Below are 16,735 nucleotides of genomic sequence, written 5' to 3' on the forward strand. Positions count from 1 at the left end.
TACTTGAAAAATGTGATTTTGTTGAATGGGGTACCCAGACATTGCACTGATCATTATAGAAGTCAGCATTATATTTAAACAATTAGACTAAAAATCATATTTTGTCTGAAATTAAATGATCTGCCTGGTGTAAATTGGAGAATTCTATATTCTGAATTTCTGTGTGCCAACTCCCAGCCACTTCCACTATATTTCCAAATGTTTGTGGACATCCCTTCTAATCAATGCATTCAGCTATTTGAAGTTGCACCCATTGCTGACACAGATGTGCATGCAATGCACAAACAACTAGAAGTAGAGAAGTATTGCCAGTAGAATAAGACTCTTTAGAGCAGATACACATGAACCTATTGGCATCATGCCTAATGTCAGGCTAGAGGGGTTTAAAGGGAGCCGTGGAGCAGTGGACCTTTTTTCTTTGGAATGATGGTGCCCCATACAATACCTTTGGGATAAGGTGGAGTGGTAATCATCATTTAGCATCCTGAACACACCAAAGTTGCTGTCCTGAATGCAATCAAATCCTCACAGCAATGCTCCTAAATCTAGTAAAAAGGTATTCTCTGGACAGCAGAGACCGTTCCTCCTACAAATGCAGGATAAACAATTTTTTAAAAATACTTGATTACTCTAATATTTTACTTGAAATAAATGAGCAGGTGTCCCAATACCTTTATCCTTTGTACTATAACCTTTACAGTTTCTTGTCCTTAGGAAATCTAATCTTTGCAACATACATTATTTATTTAACTCACTCTATCTCTCTCTCTCTCTCCCTCTGCAGTTCCATCCTTTACCTTCACTACAACAGGTATGCATACCTTTCATCACCTTCACATTCAGTTTCTGCTGTTGTCAAAATAAATCTTGCAATTTATTAAGAAAATATATTGTTGCTTTTCAAGAAAAAACATGTATCTCCAGCCTCCAGCTCAAATGCTCAATGCTTAGTGTCTTTTTTACAGTAACGATATGTTACGTTTTTGAGCGACATCTTTCAGAGACCACTTAGATGCTTTCCATGCCCTATCTAGTTGCTGGCATGCCTGAGATGTTTGTGGCGGTTAAAATGACAGGATCTTGATTTTGTGTGTGTGTATGCACGCATTTGTGTGTGTGTGTTTAGAGGAATGATTGCGGTGCTCCGAACTGCTTCAGCATATCCTTGCATGCCCTCAGCACTCCCTTAACCGCAGACCCAAGCTGCCCCCTTGTGCTGTCGCCACGAAGGGCTGGGCTCCTAGCATGTGGTCCCAGTGACTAATCACACGCTGATTAGGATGCGTTTGAACTTTAATTCTCCTCACAATTGGCATACACCAGCCCCCGGGTCTGCTGTATCAGAGCACGCTCCTCTGCCTTTCCCAGATGTTGTTTGCCTGCTCTTACAGGTGAACATCACTGCTGATTGTGAGTGTAGGTGGGTGACATGAGTCATAAAAGGGATGAGCATTCTCTTTGCATTAGTAGTGGGGAATAGGGATCTAGGAGCATGAGATGGCATGTCCCTGTGGCTTATGGTTTGTGATAGTTTTGTACGACAGTGTGAATCATGTGTGTGTTCTCTCCTTCTATAGTGGCCTATCAGCGTGGAGGAGAGGCTGTGTGCAGTGCTGGAAGGTATGAAATGAGTTTTCTTAAAACATAAGAACAAGAATATTAGACATTTAGACTAAATTTGAGATGATTTGACTTGTAAAGATTGCATTTCTGTACACTGTAAAAATGTAAAGTCAGGCCAACTGATGGTACAGTAAAGTTCATTCAGTCAAAAGTTTTACTGATTCACATTTTTAGCTCTGCATCTCAGTTTGGTCAACAATACATATTTTGTGAGATGTTCAGACTCCTCACCCTCAAATTGTATACTGTTTATATTCCCGTCTACTATCACATGATGTCTCCAGGCCAGGATGCTTTAGACAATTCAGTGCAGAGGCCTTGCTGCAATTTGAACTTTACACTCTTGAAGGGCAGGCATTTAGGCCGTAGGGCCACTCTGATATGGCATCACAGCTCTAGAGTGGCACTGCTGTCTAACTGCCTGCTTGTCAAAACACAGGAGATCATACGTTTCCCAAACACCACAGCCCTCCATGGCTTCAATAGATATTTTGTTTGCTGTTTAGTTTTCTGCAGAGACTATTTTGCCACACAACATACATGATGTACCCCATATGCGAATAAGTTTTAGGCCAAAAGATTCTCAAAACAAAGACAACCATAATTGTTGGACACGGATGGAATTTGACCTCTGCCTCTAACTAATTTGTGCAGTGAACACACACACACATATACAGTGTGTGTGAGTAGACACATACAGTGGACAGTCAGCACATATGCCTGGAGTGATGGGCAGCCTCCTTAGCAGAGGGCTTAGGGCCTTGCTCAGGGACCCTACAGTGGCAGCTTTGCGAACCTAGGTATCAAACCCACAACTCTGTCATCAATGACCCAGTACTCTAGCCACTGAGCCACTGTTGCCCCCTACTACTGCAAATGTGTCAGACATTATCCTGTTTACAGTAGCTGTTGTATATAATTGGGTTCTCTGAGAGGAAGTTTATAGACATTTAAGTGGAATTAATTAAGTTATGGAACCCATGTTTCTTTAGTACCATTTGATGCTAAAACAGGGTCTTACACTGCCAACTTCCCCTTTTACCTCTGTTAAAATTGCCCGAAAAGGAATCTTACATGGAAGACTACTGTTAGAAAATGACATGCGCTTTATTTGACTAGAATGTTGCAGTATTTTCATCCCAGGGCTAAAAATCAATATTGCTGTGTGATACAGATCCCAAAATGTTGACCATATATGGTCCAGTGCATCTTCAGTGAAATTGGATTAAACAGGGGCCTTGAACTTCTCCCCATAATATCCACCAGGGGGAGATGTTGAGCCAAGATAACAGTTAGAGCTCTTTCCTTGTCTCCCCCACCCTTACTTTCATTATATGGTCTCAATAATTGCTATTGCGGGAATGATATTCAATATAAAAGAGCATGACCAGAATCTGCGTCATAGATTCGTGATCTGCTGCAATTTCCCTTTCGTAATACCTTCCCGTACGGGTTTTTGAATTTGCATGCCCGTCTGCATACCTGTAATTAAATCTGCGGATGACTGTGCAGTAGAACAAACACAAGCTCATTATGCTTTAAAGTGAAGGATAGGACAGGAAGACCTGAACACCCCCCCCCACACACACACACATACACACACACACACACGTAACTAGTGAGACAGAAAACCTGCAGCTTTAGTGAACTCAGGAGTGTACGCCAAGTTCATCTCCTGCAGTCGCTCATTCAGTGCAGGAAGTTTTTCATGGTTCTGTGCATGCCGAGCTAGTGCTGTCAGGGACTCACCATTCTGCTGCCAGTTAAAGATTTATGCTGCTCAGTGGGGTGTCAGGAACATAAGTTTCAGGATGGTGTTGTTTGATGCTTGGCCCCTTTGTCATTGCCCCTGGAGCTGGGCTGATGAAGTCACCTCAAAGAAGTCATACAGAGTCCGATGATTTATTGATTTAGAGGAGCTGCATTATGAATCGTCTCCTTTAAATCTTTTCTGCGTACTGTATCGTGTCAATGTTGGTTTATTTCCTCAGAAATGATGTGCGTGTGTCTCTGAGAGAGTGTGGTGGATAAACAAGATGTCTGCAATATTTATATTTATACACGTACTGCATATTACTGCATATTACTGCATATTCAGTGTCCTGAACAGGGTTTAAGCCTAGTCCTGGATTACACAGCATTCTGAATGGAGATTCTTCATTAAAAGGAAAATGTAGTCCAGGAATAAGCTCAAATCTTAATTAGTAAAGTATTATTATCTTAAGTACACAATATGTCCAAATGTTTGTGGACAATGTATGTTAGATGCTCAGGTGAAGTGCTTAAGTTAAAAAAGCTAGTCTCTTTACTGTGCTACATTTAATTACAGTTAACCATTGTTGTATATTTTGCAGGCCTGGCCTCCTGAACATGGGAGAGACAGCCAATCAGCCATGGTTGGCAGACTCGTGGCCAAATGCCTGTGCCAATCACAAAGACTGTAGCATCAACTGCTGTAACGGGGGCAACGGTACGAGCGACAGCAACCTCACCACCTATAGCCGCCCAGGTAAGAGCGGTAATTAAATCGGCATCATACATCTGTACCGTTGGCTTTCATGACTTCTCTATTATCTACTGATCAGGACTTTCTGTGTGTTTTAGTTTATTTTCTGCCCATCATCTGAGTGAGAGATCCCATCTATTTTTTCCCTTTTTTCTCCCAGTTTGGTACTGCCAATTGACCCACCCATTTGTAGCTCCCCCTAGCACTTGCAATGCTCCCGGCACTAAGAGTGTAAGGACCTAACACGTCTCCTCTGATACATGCGAAGCCGGACACTGCTTCTGTCCACCCAGAGAGAGCACGGCCAATTGTGCTCTCTCTGACTCTCTCGAATGGCAAAGCGGCATGGCTCAGGATTCGTTCTTACAACCCCCTGGGTCACAGTGGTAGCGCATTAGACCACTGAGCTACTCTGAGCCCTAGAGATCCCATTTCTCTGACCGGTTACAGCCTTTTCTCTCTCTGTCTCTCTCTCTCTCTCTCTCACTCTCTCTCTCGCTCTCTCTCTCTCTTTTTGAAGGACCTGAAAAGTGTCAGCATTCCTTTTTAAAACTCTGGTCTCCTCCTTGGTTCAAAATACTGCTCCGCTATAGCTTAACTCACTGCATGTAATGCACTTTTAATGTTGGTGCACTGTTTAGTGTGCTTGTGTTCAGTTTGGGACACAGGCTTTGTGTTTGCTGTAAGAATAACATAAAGGAAATTGGTCACATGGCACTCAGTATATGCGTCAAAACACCCTTTTCTCTCAAAAAAGGTTTCCAATGGACCTTTTTATAATATGTCTGTTACAACCTTTAAAACAATCTGCTGGTGGTGAAGGAAAAAAAAAACAAATACTATCAGCAATTTGTGTTTCCATATCCTGCATCAGCTTTCTAAAGCGGTACAATGTGTGTAAAGAGCTTCTGTGCTAGCTCAGATACTCTCTTAGCTCATAAGGTTTGCAAACAAGTGTGACCAGATGAAATAGGTGAGAAGATGAGTTGTGTGCGGGGAAAAAATGTTGAGGAAAGCGCTCATGAAATGAGAAAATTAAGACCAACACATCCGGAGTTGGAATAAAAGAGAACGAATAAGCTGGACCACAAGACACAGAAAAAGCAGAGCTGATTTATGCTGGGAAGATAGAAAAGAAAACACAGCTTCTTGGTTCCCTATTTAGAGAGCAAGGCTTTTTCTCTGTGGTTTAGAAAATAGTGTTTTAATCAGCACCTCGTGGCAGTTTTGGATTGAACGAGGCACAGGAAATTGTTTGTGTTTTGTTGCACAATTAGTTTTTTTTCTGCCAGCGATTCCAAAGCAAATCAATCACTGACGTCTTGAACACATGAATCTTTCAAGCAGTGTTGGAGGATATGTAGAACAATGTCATGTGAAAAGACTAGGCAGCACAGGCCCCTTTTGTTTGAGCTAAAGAGCTCAAATAGATCACCTGCTGCTGGTGACATATCTGCCGTTCCCCTCTGGAGCACTGGAGCAGACATGCCTGAAAGGAATGCCAGCCGGCTTTTAGCGTTCAACCCAGATGTGGCACATTTGTCATGAAACGTTTACTTGCTGACCATGGCCCAGTTTATTCAAATGGAGGCCCGGAGGGGGGGTCCCAACATTAAGGCACAGTGCCCAAGCAGTGAGACTGACTTCAGATAACTTCCAGTGATTACAGTGCAGGGCCTAGATTAGGCTAGAATGGCTGAATTCCAGAGAAATACGGTTTCTGAATGGTTCTTGTCTGGGACTTAAGGTTCTAGGGAACTGGGATTCTTTAATTTGTATATATTCTTGCATTATGTGGAGGTTCTTTAGCTAGGTTCTTCACATTCACAGCTTGTTTCCACAGCTTGGTGCTTTAAAGAATTGTTTAAGGTTGATTAAGGTTCTGGAGGGGATTCAGATATAGATCTTCAATGCCAGTTTTTAGTACATTTTGGAGTTGCATTTTGCAGTTTTAAAGCACAGAGCAAGTCAAAAGTTTGGATATACAGTACCTGATTTGACATGTGTCTCCATTGGCCTTTCATAGTTTTTATCTCTTTTCTGTTTTTCTAAAATGTGTAGAAAAACAGTCAAAATTAAAAAAGCTTTGGATAGCTGTGTCTAAACTTCTGACTGGCATGATGCATATCTTTTAACCCCTCTGTTGCACCTCTGAGCAAGTTCGTTAACCCAAAGCTGCATGTCTCCCTTAAAAAGAAGGGCCCTGCTCTATATCCAGCTGTGATTAAATAATAGTTAAGGAAGTCTGATTGTTCTGTATGATGTATAATTATATACTTCTAGACTATAAGAGAACTTGAAAAGATGCCTCCTTTAGTGCTTCTCAATAGGCCTACTGCAGCAAGTTCTGCTGTACGGAGACACTGCGGAAGACACTAAACCAGCATCAGTCTAATTGGTTTCCTGCAGTAAAACGGCCCTCATTTAATGGGTGCTCTGGAGTGTTGGCTTAGATGCTCAGATCAATTGGCCGGCCCAGGTAGAAAACTTGCATCCATCCTTGTTTGTGTACTCTGTGGACAAATGTGTCCTTGACTGTGGCCTTCTTCGCCCTGCACATATGTGCTGGCTCAGATTCATAAAAGTTTTACTGTGACAAAATTTCAGTTTCCACTGCAGGAGATGACAACAATCACCACAGACGCATCACCTCCACCCAAGACACTAACTCACACTGAACCTTAAAGCCTGGAATACACATACAGATATACTGAAGACATGCTTTGTAGAAAATGACATGCTACAGTCTGGTCTATGTTTGAACATTTGTAGACACTTACTTATGTAACGTTTCTTCTCGAATTAAGCCTCTGCTGTTCTGTGAAGGCTTTACACTAGAAGTTGGAGCATTTCAGTGAGGGTTTAGAAAACCAGGTGCTGATATTAGATCCTGAAAGTATTGAGTGGAGCTCCATCATTCCCAAGATCTCCACTGAACACCAACATCCTTCCCAAGACATCTTCCATTGCTCCACAGTCCAGTGCAAGGGGACTTTATACCCTTCTAGTCAAAGTTTGACACTGGGCATTGTTAAGCTCATGTGCTGCTGCCCCAGTGCGTCCCATTCTACAGTGGTTCTTCTCTTGGTTATAGTAGATATTAGTCAGCATAGTAAATTGTGAAATCAGGCAGCTTTGGCTTCTTCCTGTTTAAGATGTGATCTCCGTGAATCCTCAGTTGTTCATACTCACCGTATGCTGGCTTCCCTTCTGTTTCCTCAGCTGATTGCATCGCCAACTACAACAGTCAGCTGGATAATAAGCAGGGGGTGATGATGGGCTCAGACTCAGCCGTCTACAGCGACGTTGACCTGTCCAACAAACTCAACGAGATGAAGACCTTCAATAGCTCCAGTATATGCTACATGGGTCCTGGAGGTGGTCCACCTACACCATATGAGCCTACACCTTACGCCACCACCCAGCTCATCCAGTCAAACATCATGAGCAAGAACAGCGGGGCGGGGCCAGGGGCAGGGCCTGGGGATTTCAATGACAAGCGCTGGAAACCCCAGCAACCGAAACCCCCGGAGATGACATCACAGATGCAGTTTAACATCATGGAGCAAAACAGACTGAACAAAAGTTAGTATGTCTTAAAAATCCATATGGGGACAGTGCTTACTGTTGTGTTCAGATGTGAGAACAGGTCGCATCCTTGTGGCAAAATATGTTAAAGAATGTTTTTTCATGCTGAAGGGCTTGAGGGTGCTATTTTGTGTTTGAAACTACTTTTCTCCTCCTTCAGATCATTACAGAGGGGGCGAGGTCAACCTGCCTCCAACCATCCCCTATAACCAGGCAAATGAGCACAGCTCAGCAGGGTCCTACCACAGCTCCGACAGAGGCAGCAACAGCACCTCGGGTAGGCCTGCACTCACACCATCACACATCATGGGGATGTTCAGGACTGTCATTCAACTGTCAGCTCTTTTTTTTGTCACAGTAGTAAAGGACTCTAAGCGTTATTTGGTGTAAATCCTGGGTGGGAGAACAAGGGATATTGGCTTAGTATGAAAGGCTGCATTGGGTGGCACTTGAACAGTTGTTTAGGAGCTACAGCATTGTCTACCAGGCTTGCTCTTAGTCTGTGTCCAATAGAGGAGTGATTTTATATTTTGGAATGTTATAACCAAATATTACAATATTCAATAAAGTATGTAGTGCATTTTATGACCTTCTTCTGATTTAAAACAAAAGAAAGAAATTGAGTTGTGATTATCTGAGATTTCATGATGCATCAGATCATTTCCTTAAGGATTATTTTTTTAGTGGTCATTGATTTACCCCCCCGTTGACCATTCACTCTTGCCTGTACTGCAGTTAAGGAGAAGTTTTCCGCTTTTGGAATTAGACATGACTGAAAGAAGAACAAAATCCTTCTATTATTATGAAAGTAACTTTAAAAAGTGCAGTATTGGAGTCTCTTAATCTTTTTCCCCTTTCAGGGAGTCAAAATTATAAAAAAGGGACACGCACGCCGAAACTAGCCAAACAGAACGCAGTGAACTGGGCCGAGCCACTACCCCCTCCCCCTCTAAATCCCCCACCCAGCCGCAGCTGTGAGGACTACCTACAGCCCATGGACAAGAAGTAAGCATGCACACACTCTGAATATTCACACACTTCCTGTAGGGTCTAAACCAATAACATTTCCTAATGCAGAACGTTTCTGTGGTTAGTTTTGATCCAGACCCCCAGTGCCCAATGCTTCAGAGCCGCATGTACCTGCACCAAGGTGAGATGGAGGAAGAGGAGGAGGAAGGGCAGGAGAGTTTGGACAGGTGCCCCACGCCGCCAGTCAGAGGGGCAGCCTCTTCCCCTGCTGGGATGTCCTACAGTCACCAATCCACAGCCACACTCACCCCCTCCCCTCAGGGAGATATTCACCCAGGACTACACAACAGCCAAGACGAGCGCAGGTAGTGTTCTTACAACACCTGGTAATGCACACAAGCTGTTACTATTACTCCTCTGCGTTTATGAAAATTGGCAGATGTTTCCAAAAATCTGAATTAATGTGTGATATTTCTTTGTTTTATGTTTCTTATTTTTCTATTACCTAAAATCAGATTTTTGCTTTAGTTTTTCAGGTACAAGACTGATGAACATTTACATTTCCACTTACGACATTTTCTCTTACGCCTAAGCTCTTATCCAGAGCAACCCACATTAGGAATCATGTTACATGCTACATGTTAGGTGTGCTAATGTAGGAGTCTTGCCTAAGGATGTATTTTGATGCTGTGGCCCCAGGCCCAAGTCTGCCAAGTCCATTGCATGCATCCGTCCAACCTTATCTGCAGGCAGTGTTGATACCCACCATGCTACACCAACTGCTACAAGTATATAGCTACCAGTTATAGATACTTAAACCAAACTGGCTGTTGACAAAGTGGACAAAAAGTACAGGCACAATTCAAACGGCTACTTCTTAAGCTATGCAGTAGACAAATACCTTTTAGGCAAGCAGTTAGCTCAGTACTTATTAGTGCTTCTTGGCGACTTAGCTCCATTAGATTTATAGCTCCAAAGAAGCAAACTTCAGACACATAGCTACATTTGAAGGGAAACATAATAAAATTATTTTGTCCCGTTAAACTCTGCTGTCTGTAATGATGAATTTTGTGTCCCCCCCCTCAGACGACACACAGCCAGCCCCCCTCCTCCCCCGAGGCCCCTCTCGCCCACACACACTTATGGCTACATCTCTGGCCCCTTAGCGCTTGACGGTGGGGCTCTGGAGTTAGAGGGTGATGAAGAGGGTGATCAGACAGATGGAGAATCGGCCCAGCGCCAATACCAGCAGAACCCAGGCTCACAGTACCAGCCTCAGCAGCAGAGCCAGCAGCAGCAGCAGGTTCCTCTCTCCCGTCGGCTGCAGCTGCACAGAGGTCTGGAGCAGACCCCTGCCTCCAGCACTGGCGACCTAGAGAGCTCTGTTACTGGTTCCATGATCAACGGCTGGGGCTCGGCCTCAGAGGAAGACAACGCCTCATCTGGCCGCTCCAGTGCCATCAGTTCCTCCGACGGCTCCTTTTTCACTGACGCTGACTTCGCCCAGGCTGTCGCCACAGCAGCCGAGTACGCCGGCCTGAGAGTGGCCCATTACCCAGGGCCTGTGGACCTCGCAGGAGGGGGTAAGTGGCGGGCCATTGGTGGAAGGGTATATTGCAGGGATGGAGAGGCCATTGGGACTAGCAGAAGATTTTCAGTCTAGTCACTAGAGGGACATTTAAACCTTGTATTGGACACAGATATCTGCTGAACACACGCCACGCAATAGAAAAAGATGAAGGATTTTAGTGTGTTTTTCTTTGTGCCCATGTGGGTTACATACCAGGTACTCCAGTTTTCTTCCCACCTCCAAAAACATACATGATAGGTGAACTGGCCATGTTAAATTGCCCCTAGGTGTAAATGAATGGGTGTGTGGTACCCTGCGATGGACTGGTGCCCTGTCATGACCAAGACCAAGAATGACCTTGACCAAGAAGTAGCAAGTTTTTTTTTGCAGTATTCCCAAAAACATCATGGAATTTGCTATTGGCCTGAAATATTCCACTTCATCAAATTCTCCTCCATCACAGAGTTTTTTTGTGTTTTCACAACATTGTGAAAAATGTATTTATTCTATGAAATGAATCAATTGAGCACAAAAAGGACTGCCACAGCTGTGTGTAGCAGTGTTAAACTAATCATGTTGTTTATACAGTGATTAATGCTTCTTGCTATTGCATTACAACAAAAAACACATTCACTAGCACAACACAAGACTCGTAGACAAAACAAGATCCACAGGCAGGTTTATTTTGATATTCTGAGGATTAACAGAATCTCAGACAGTCTAGATCAAATCCCATATTATCCACAAGAACACAAACACTGCAGTGAAATCAGTAAACTAAACACAGAGACAAGCAAAGGTCAAACAAGGAAAATGAATGAATGAAGAGTTGTGTCCCAAAGTCAAGCCGAGGTACAAGAGACTTACTAGCAGTGATGCAAAGCCTCAGAGCCTCCTCTTCAGCACTTGGTCTGAACAGGCTGTAGTGACACATCACAGCATATTAAGTAAACAGTGTGACAAATTGAAAACACTATTAAAATGTTTGTTTATAGCATTTCTACCCATTTCTACAAACCCACATCTTGCAGCTGTTTTTAAAAGGTTTTGCACTTTGTGTGAGGGACTGTGACTGCCTGAAAGTCTAGAAGGATACTCCAGTTGAGTCCTTTTGAGTCCTCTGAAACGAAGGGTAAATTTCTTGGCCATATTTGAGGGATTCTACAAAAGGGGACGGCCTTCAGTGGCATTAAGACTGATGTATGTGGTCTTCCACAGCTGCATCCTTGAATTTGAGACACAGCTTGTAAACCAACAGGCCTTAAGACTGAGTGAAGTCTGAGGCTTAGATAACAGAGCTAATGGCAAACTGAGAACAGGTGTGCTGCCATAGAGCTAAGTCTATAAACCAGACCATTGCCTGTGTAGCTAGTGTTTGGACTAGAAGTTTTATGTTTATGGAAGAGAATAGGGAATGACTAAGAGCAAGTTCTTTGATAGGTTCTGTGATAAAGTGGTCAGAACTAGTACTCAATGCTTTGATGAAGTGAAGAGTGTGTTTATATAGAAGGGCTAGACAAAATTATTGTTTTGGGCCATTTCTTCTGAGATCCTGTAGACTGATGTGCAATATCTTTTCCTATTTTAAGGTCAGAAATACCACATTGGCCACCGCCCTAGTAGCCCAGTGTCCACAGACAGCAACATGAGCACTGCAGTGATGCAGAGGAAGCCACATAAAAGACACAAGCACCACACAGCTAATCACCAGACCCAGCAGCAGCAGCAGCAGCAGCAGCAGCAGCAGCAACCGGAGGAATACACAGATGGTAAAAATGCTTGGATGTGTTGTGACTTGAATGCGTTGTGTTCTGTGAATGTCATTAGACTCCTTTGAACTTAATTTCAGGAAGGAGATTAGACCTAAACAGTTTAATTAATAACTTATTTCTACTCTTTAATCTGGATCAGTTGGTATGTAGCTCTTAGATGTTTTCTTGCTCTTTCCCACAGACCCATTAATGCCCTTGAGCCCTTCCTCAGCTGGACTGAAGTCTCCCAGCCACGGTTCCAGGTGTAGCTACGAAGAGAGGGGTGCCACGCTGCCCAGGATGGGCTGTGGAGAGGCCAGAGATAGGAGAGGAAGTGCAGGAGGCTATCGGACAAGAGAGGGGTCAGCTGATCGGCGAGGAGACCATGACAGGCACCGGAATCCACATGGAGGAAAAGGCGGCGGAAGCAAAGCACGCCAGCATGCAGGTAAATAATCGGGTAATGTAACCTGAATTGTTGCACAGGGACGTTCCTTCAAGTAGCAACCAGAGTTTGACACGTTTCCTAAGCTTTAATCATAGTGGGGTAAAGGACAGGGATCATGTTAGGTACATTAAAGCTATGACTTTGTAAGTATTTTCTGTTCACATGTGGACAGAACTAAGTACAGATGGGAATATGGTCCAGTATTTCTCATTATTCCAACCACCTTCTGAGAATATCAGGAATGCATAAGCCCATGTGATGTTTGTAGTTTGAACACAAAAGCTAAGTCTAATCAAGAAATGAAAACAGATACAAAATTTCTTCATGTACCTACAAATACAGATGCAGCGAGAGACTGATGTAGTTAATGTGTGGAAGTCTTCTTCCAGTCATCCAATGGCACATGAGACTCAAAAATCCAGCTCACATTAACTCCTTTTTCCTTCTTGTATCTGCAGCTGCAGAGGATATTCCTCCATACAACCGGCCCTCCTTCCCTGCAGCACAGAGCCACAAAGAGGCTCCTAGCTCTTCCAGCTCTGTCTCGTCCCGGGGCTCTGGGGGGCGACGGCGGGGGGAAGTGGCCCCAGGGAGCCGCAGAAACCCTATTGAAACAGGGCTATCCAACTTGGTAGCCTTCTCCCACCAGGAAGAAGAGTTAGAGGTATGTGATAATCTGAAACCCTGAAATGCATTCATTATAATTGCTGGCACACTATATGCCCAAAAGTACCATAAACTGGCATGAACGCAAACACTGGCCCATAACCATTTTTGTGCGCACACAAGACCAGCCAAAGGAAGACTGAAACAAAGGCGTACTTATACAGAGGATAACAAGGGACTCACAAGGAACACCTGGGACTAACAAGGGGGCGTGGCTACACAGGTGGAGACACTAATGAACGGGTGGAGCTAGAATTGACAAGACACAAACAGAGCCATGGCAACAGAAAACAGAGGCAGACATGACAGAACAGGGGCAGGCAGACAGAGTGTTCACAAACATTTGGTGATACAGTGTATAGTACTTCTAAAAAGGCCCAATAACTTACCCCAGTAATATTTTATGTCGATTTCTAGAGAAAGCTCACTAATGACATTTAGCATCAAGGGTGCTGTTATAGGAAGACTGTTTTGCTGGATTTAATAAGACTGGACTTGATTTCCCCAACATGTAATAGAACATCAGCCATTATAGTCAGGTACCCTCTACCTCATGAGCAACCAAAATTCCCAGTTCAACTTCCGGAAAATGTCTGCTTTTTCCACTATGGCCCCAGTGTGGTAATAAACCTGATAACTGGAGTACGGTTCAGATTAGCATACATTACTGCAGTGCTTTATGCTCTTCCCATCATTTATATTACCATCACAATAGTTATTTCGATTTATTCTTCCTGCACTCAGAACTAGCTCTGTTGCTTTGAGGATGGTCTCTGTTGTCTTGTAAGAAAATGTCACAAAAGAAGTTACATTTCCTGCGGGGTAGTAGAAAAAAAGTAGAAAACATCTGCTAACATCTGCTAACATTAACTGAATCCTGAAGGCAACTTCTATTTACCTTCAATTCTGCTTAGCATTGAGTGCAGTGTAGTTCAGTAGGTTAACTGACCTTGGTGTAAGGTCCTAAAGTTCATACAATACAAGAAAGATACAAGGTTTTATGGCTTAGGCACCTTCAGTCATACATCTTCCCACTCTTTCTATCCACAGCTCCTGGAGAGCTGAAGGTCCCGTCAGGACGAGAGAAAGGATCCTGATGGCAGAGTGAAAACTCATCTAACAGCAGTGGACCATACACAATTCAGACCATCTACAGTCATTCACAGTTATGTAAATGATCTGATCTGTTGTTAAAGGAAAAATAACAACTGACCAATGTGTAATGTTACCTTTTTTTTATCTGTTGCAATATTTAATCTTTCCAGAGTGAGGAAACGGGGTGATGCATTTGAGGGGTTTGCTTTCTGGAGTAGGTGGTGATTCTTTCTGCTTTAAAGCCCCTTTGACTTGATATGAGTTTGTGGAGAGCGTGTATGTTCTCACAGCGGGCATCCTTGGCGCCGAATGCGCTGCTCTGTGAGGGTGATGGGAACTGTGCGTGGGAGCAGTGGACTATCAGTGGGCCATCAGTACAGACAGAAGTTTACTTCTCTCTTCTACTGTGATCCAGAACTTCAGGATGGTCAATATGGTCTTCCCTCTCACCGCGCTCTAGACTTCTTTCCTGCGAATGAAATGTTGGGTCACGAGGGTCACTATTGTAAATTTTACCAAATCATTGAATCATTGAAAGAAGTGCTGCCATAGGATTTGTTTTATAATGCACTGTTGTCCTTTTGTTATTGATGTTAATGTTAATGATTATTTTTTACTTTTTTTATTATTTTAACTTTGGTTTCAAAAGCACAATCCCTAACCTTTTTATTTTAAACCATTCTTATGTATGAAGCGTTCCACGTTTATATGGTGAAAATGGCGTCTTGTTAAGCATTGTGAGGATGAGTTCGGATGAGAGGATATAGGCTTATTTGATTCGTTTTTATTTCTGCAAATGAACAGGATGGAAAATCGGACGGCTCTTTCCATTTAAGGTGTTGTGCAAAAAAAAACTAACAAAAAAACAAAAATACATGTAATCACGTTACCCGAACAGGGATAGACCATGGAGTAGCAATTTGTCATCTCATAACCCATATGTTACATTTGATGATGAGACGAATGCACTTAAATGAGGGTGAAACAAGAAAATGTGCAATGGGCAATATCTTTCTAGATTTAGAAGGCTCGGATTCGGAGCGTCCTTTCCATTTCGTGTTGAGGAGTGACGATCCCACAGCAAGCTGTGCACTGTTGTTGTAATGATATGAATGTCTGCCACAGCCAAACAGCGAGTCTTTTGGACTTCATCAGTCAAGCCGTTGGCCTTGGCTCTGTCTGTGCTGGACAGGAGTAAAGGAGGACTTCATTAAGGGATCGGAAGTCAAGAAAAACCTGAAACGAGGAATTTCCTTTTGGTATTCCGGAGCACTGCAGTGCTCTTCTAGCACACGGCTGCTTCTACGGTTTGGACCCATGCTATTGCAGTACCTTATTTTTCTTTATTTTTCAAATTAATGAACAATGTGTGTGAGAATGTTCTTTGAGGAAAAAAAAACTTGTGCTGTCCCTCATTGTTTGGTGTTTACTATGTTAAGATAAAGTACAACTGCTTTAAATTGTCAGCCAACTTTTCATGACTGATGAGCTCATATTTAGAATAAAATGAAACATTGTCATTTCCCACCTTATTTATTATTAAAACATTTTTCAAATGCCAGCTGTTTCTGGTGTGTTTTCTCAAGGCCAAGGCCATAGGAGTGATTAGAGACTGGGGGAACATGTTAATGTCAGAGGACGAGGTTTACCCCTTGAACATTTTTCATTACAGACCATTTTCTTTTCTTCATATCTGATTCTGTAAATCTGATACAGTAAAAGTTCGGGGTTTATATATTTACAAGTTGGGAGGGGGGCATAAGAAACTTACAGATACATCCACTGAAGAAAGGACTGACCTCCACTGTGTTCTCTCTCTGACCTTATTCCCCTGTGAGAGAAAAAGAGAGCCACACAGCCAGAACATCACTCTGTCTGTAAGGGCAACACGACAGCAGGAAAGGCCTTTATCTTCACCACAATTAAGCTGTACAATAGCAGCATCATTCAGCCATGCTGAAATAAAAAAAACACTAATTTGTTGGTTCAGTTTTACATGTCAGTCAGTTTTGGTGCTTATTAGCTCTGATTATTAGTACTTTTCCAATTATTTGCATTTATTTATTGAAACATTTTTAGACTTTCACAACATTTGGAAGCCAGCTTTCATGCTGAAGTGGGAGAAAACAAGCATGAATATACGATGTGATGAACGTAAACACTTTTAAACTGAAACAAACGCATTATTCACATAATTCAATAGCAAATGATAGCATCATCAGTCACTAAACCGCATCCCTATAATTTTTTATTTTTTTGTCATTACTCTAACATGCAGAAGTTCAACTGTTAAAGCCTTTACATTTTACAAAACTACTTTACAAATATTTTATGTACTGGTATTTTTATTATGCGGTCACACAGGTAGAAATACAAAATAATATAACAGTATTAATATAATAATAGAACCATAATGTATTTAATAATGAAGTTCTTTTGATACTGGGAAAATCAGTGTTTTTGCCCCTTTAAAGGTTCTTATATTGGTGCTCTGTGATGTGCGGTGGACGTAGGTGTTA

General features: G+C 42.7%; 1 protein-coding gene across 2 annotated transcripts in view; it reads left to right on the plus strand.

Moving 5' to 3' along the window:
• LOC140536725 (roundabout homolog 1-like) overlaps nucleotides 1-15,777 on the plus strand; it is a 269,345-nt gene extending 253,568 nt beyond the window's left edge. For both annotated transcript variants that reach the window (XM_072658699.1, XM_072658700.1), the window contains 12 exons: nucleotides 785-811; nucleotides 1,578-1,620; nucleotides 3,978-4,132; nucleotides 7,352-7,714; nucleotides 7,878-7,994; nucleotides 8,578-8,722; nucleotides 8,812-9,051; nucleotides 9,773-10,269; nucleotides 11,846-12,025; nucleotides 12,210-12,455; nucleotides 12,914-13,119; nucleotides 14,172-15,777. In XM_072658699.1, the coding sequence (XP_072514800.1) occupies nucleotides 785-811; nucleotides 1,578-1,620; nucleotides 3,978-4,132; nucleotides 7,352-7,714; nucleotides 7,878-7,994; nucleotides 8,578-8,722; nucleotides 8,812-9,051; nucleotides 9,773-10,269; nucleotides 11,846-12,025; nucleotides 12,210-12,455; nucleotides 12,914-13,119; nucleotides 14,172-14,186 (2,234 nt within the window). In that variant the 3' untranslated portion in view covers nucleotides 14,187-15,777. The remainder of the gene's footprint in view (nucleotides 1-784; nucleotides 812-1,577; nucleotides 1,621-3,977; nucleotides 4,133-7,351; nucleotides 7,715-7,877; nucleotides 7,995-8,577; nucleotides 8,723-8,811; nucleotides 9,052-9,772; nucleotides 10,270-11,845; nucleotides 12,026-12,209; nucleotides 12,456-12,913; nucleotides 13,120-14,171) is intronic.
• The last annotated feature ends 958 nt before the right edge of the window (nucleotides 15,778-16,735 follow it).

The sequence above is a fragment of the Salminus brasiliensis genome, chromosome 16 (genome assembly GCF_030463535.1).
Source record: "Salminus brasiliensis chromosome 16, fSalBra1.hap2, whole genome shotgun sequence".
NCBI classification, from domain to species: domain Eukaryota; kingdom Metazoa; phylum Chordata; class Actinopteri; order Characiformes; family Bryconidae; genus Salminus; species Salminus brasiliensis.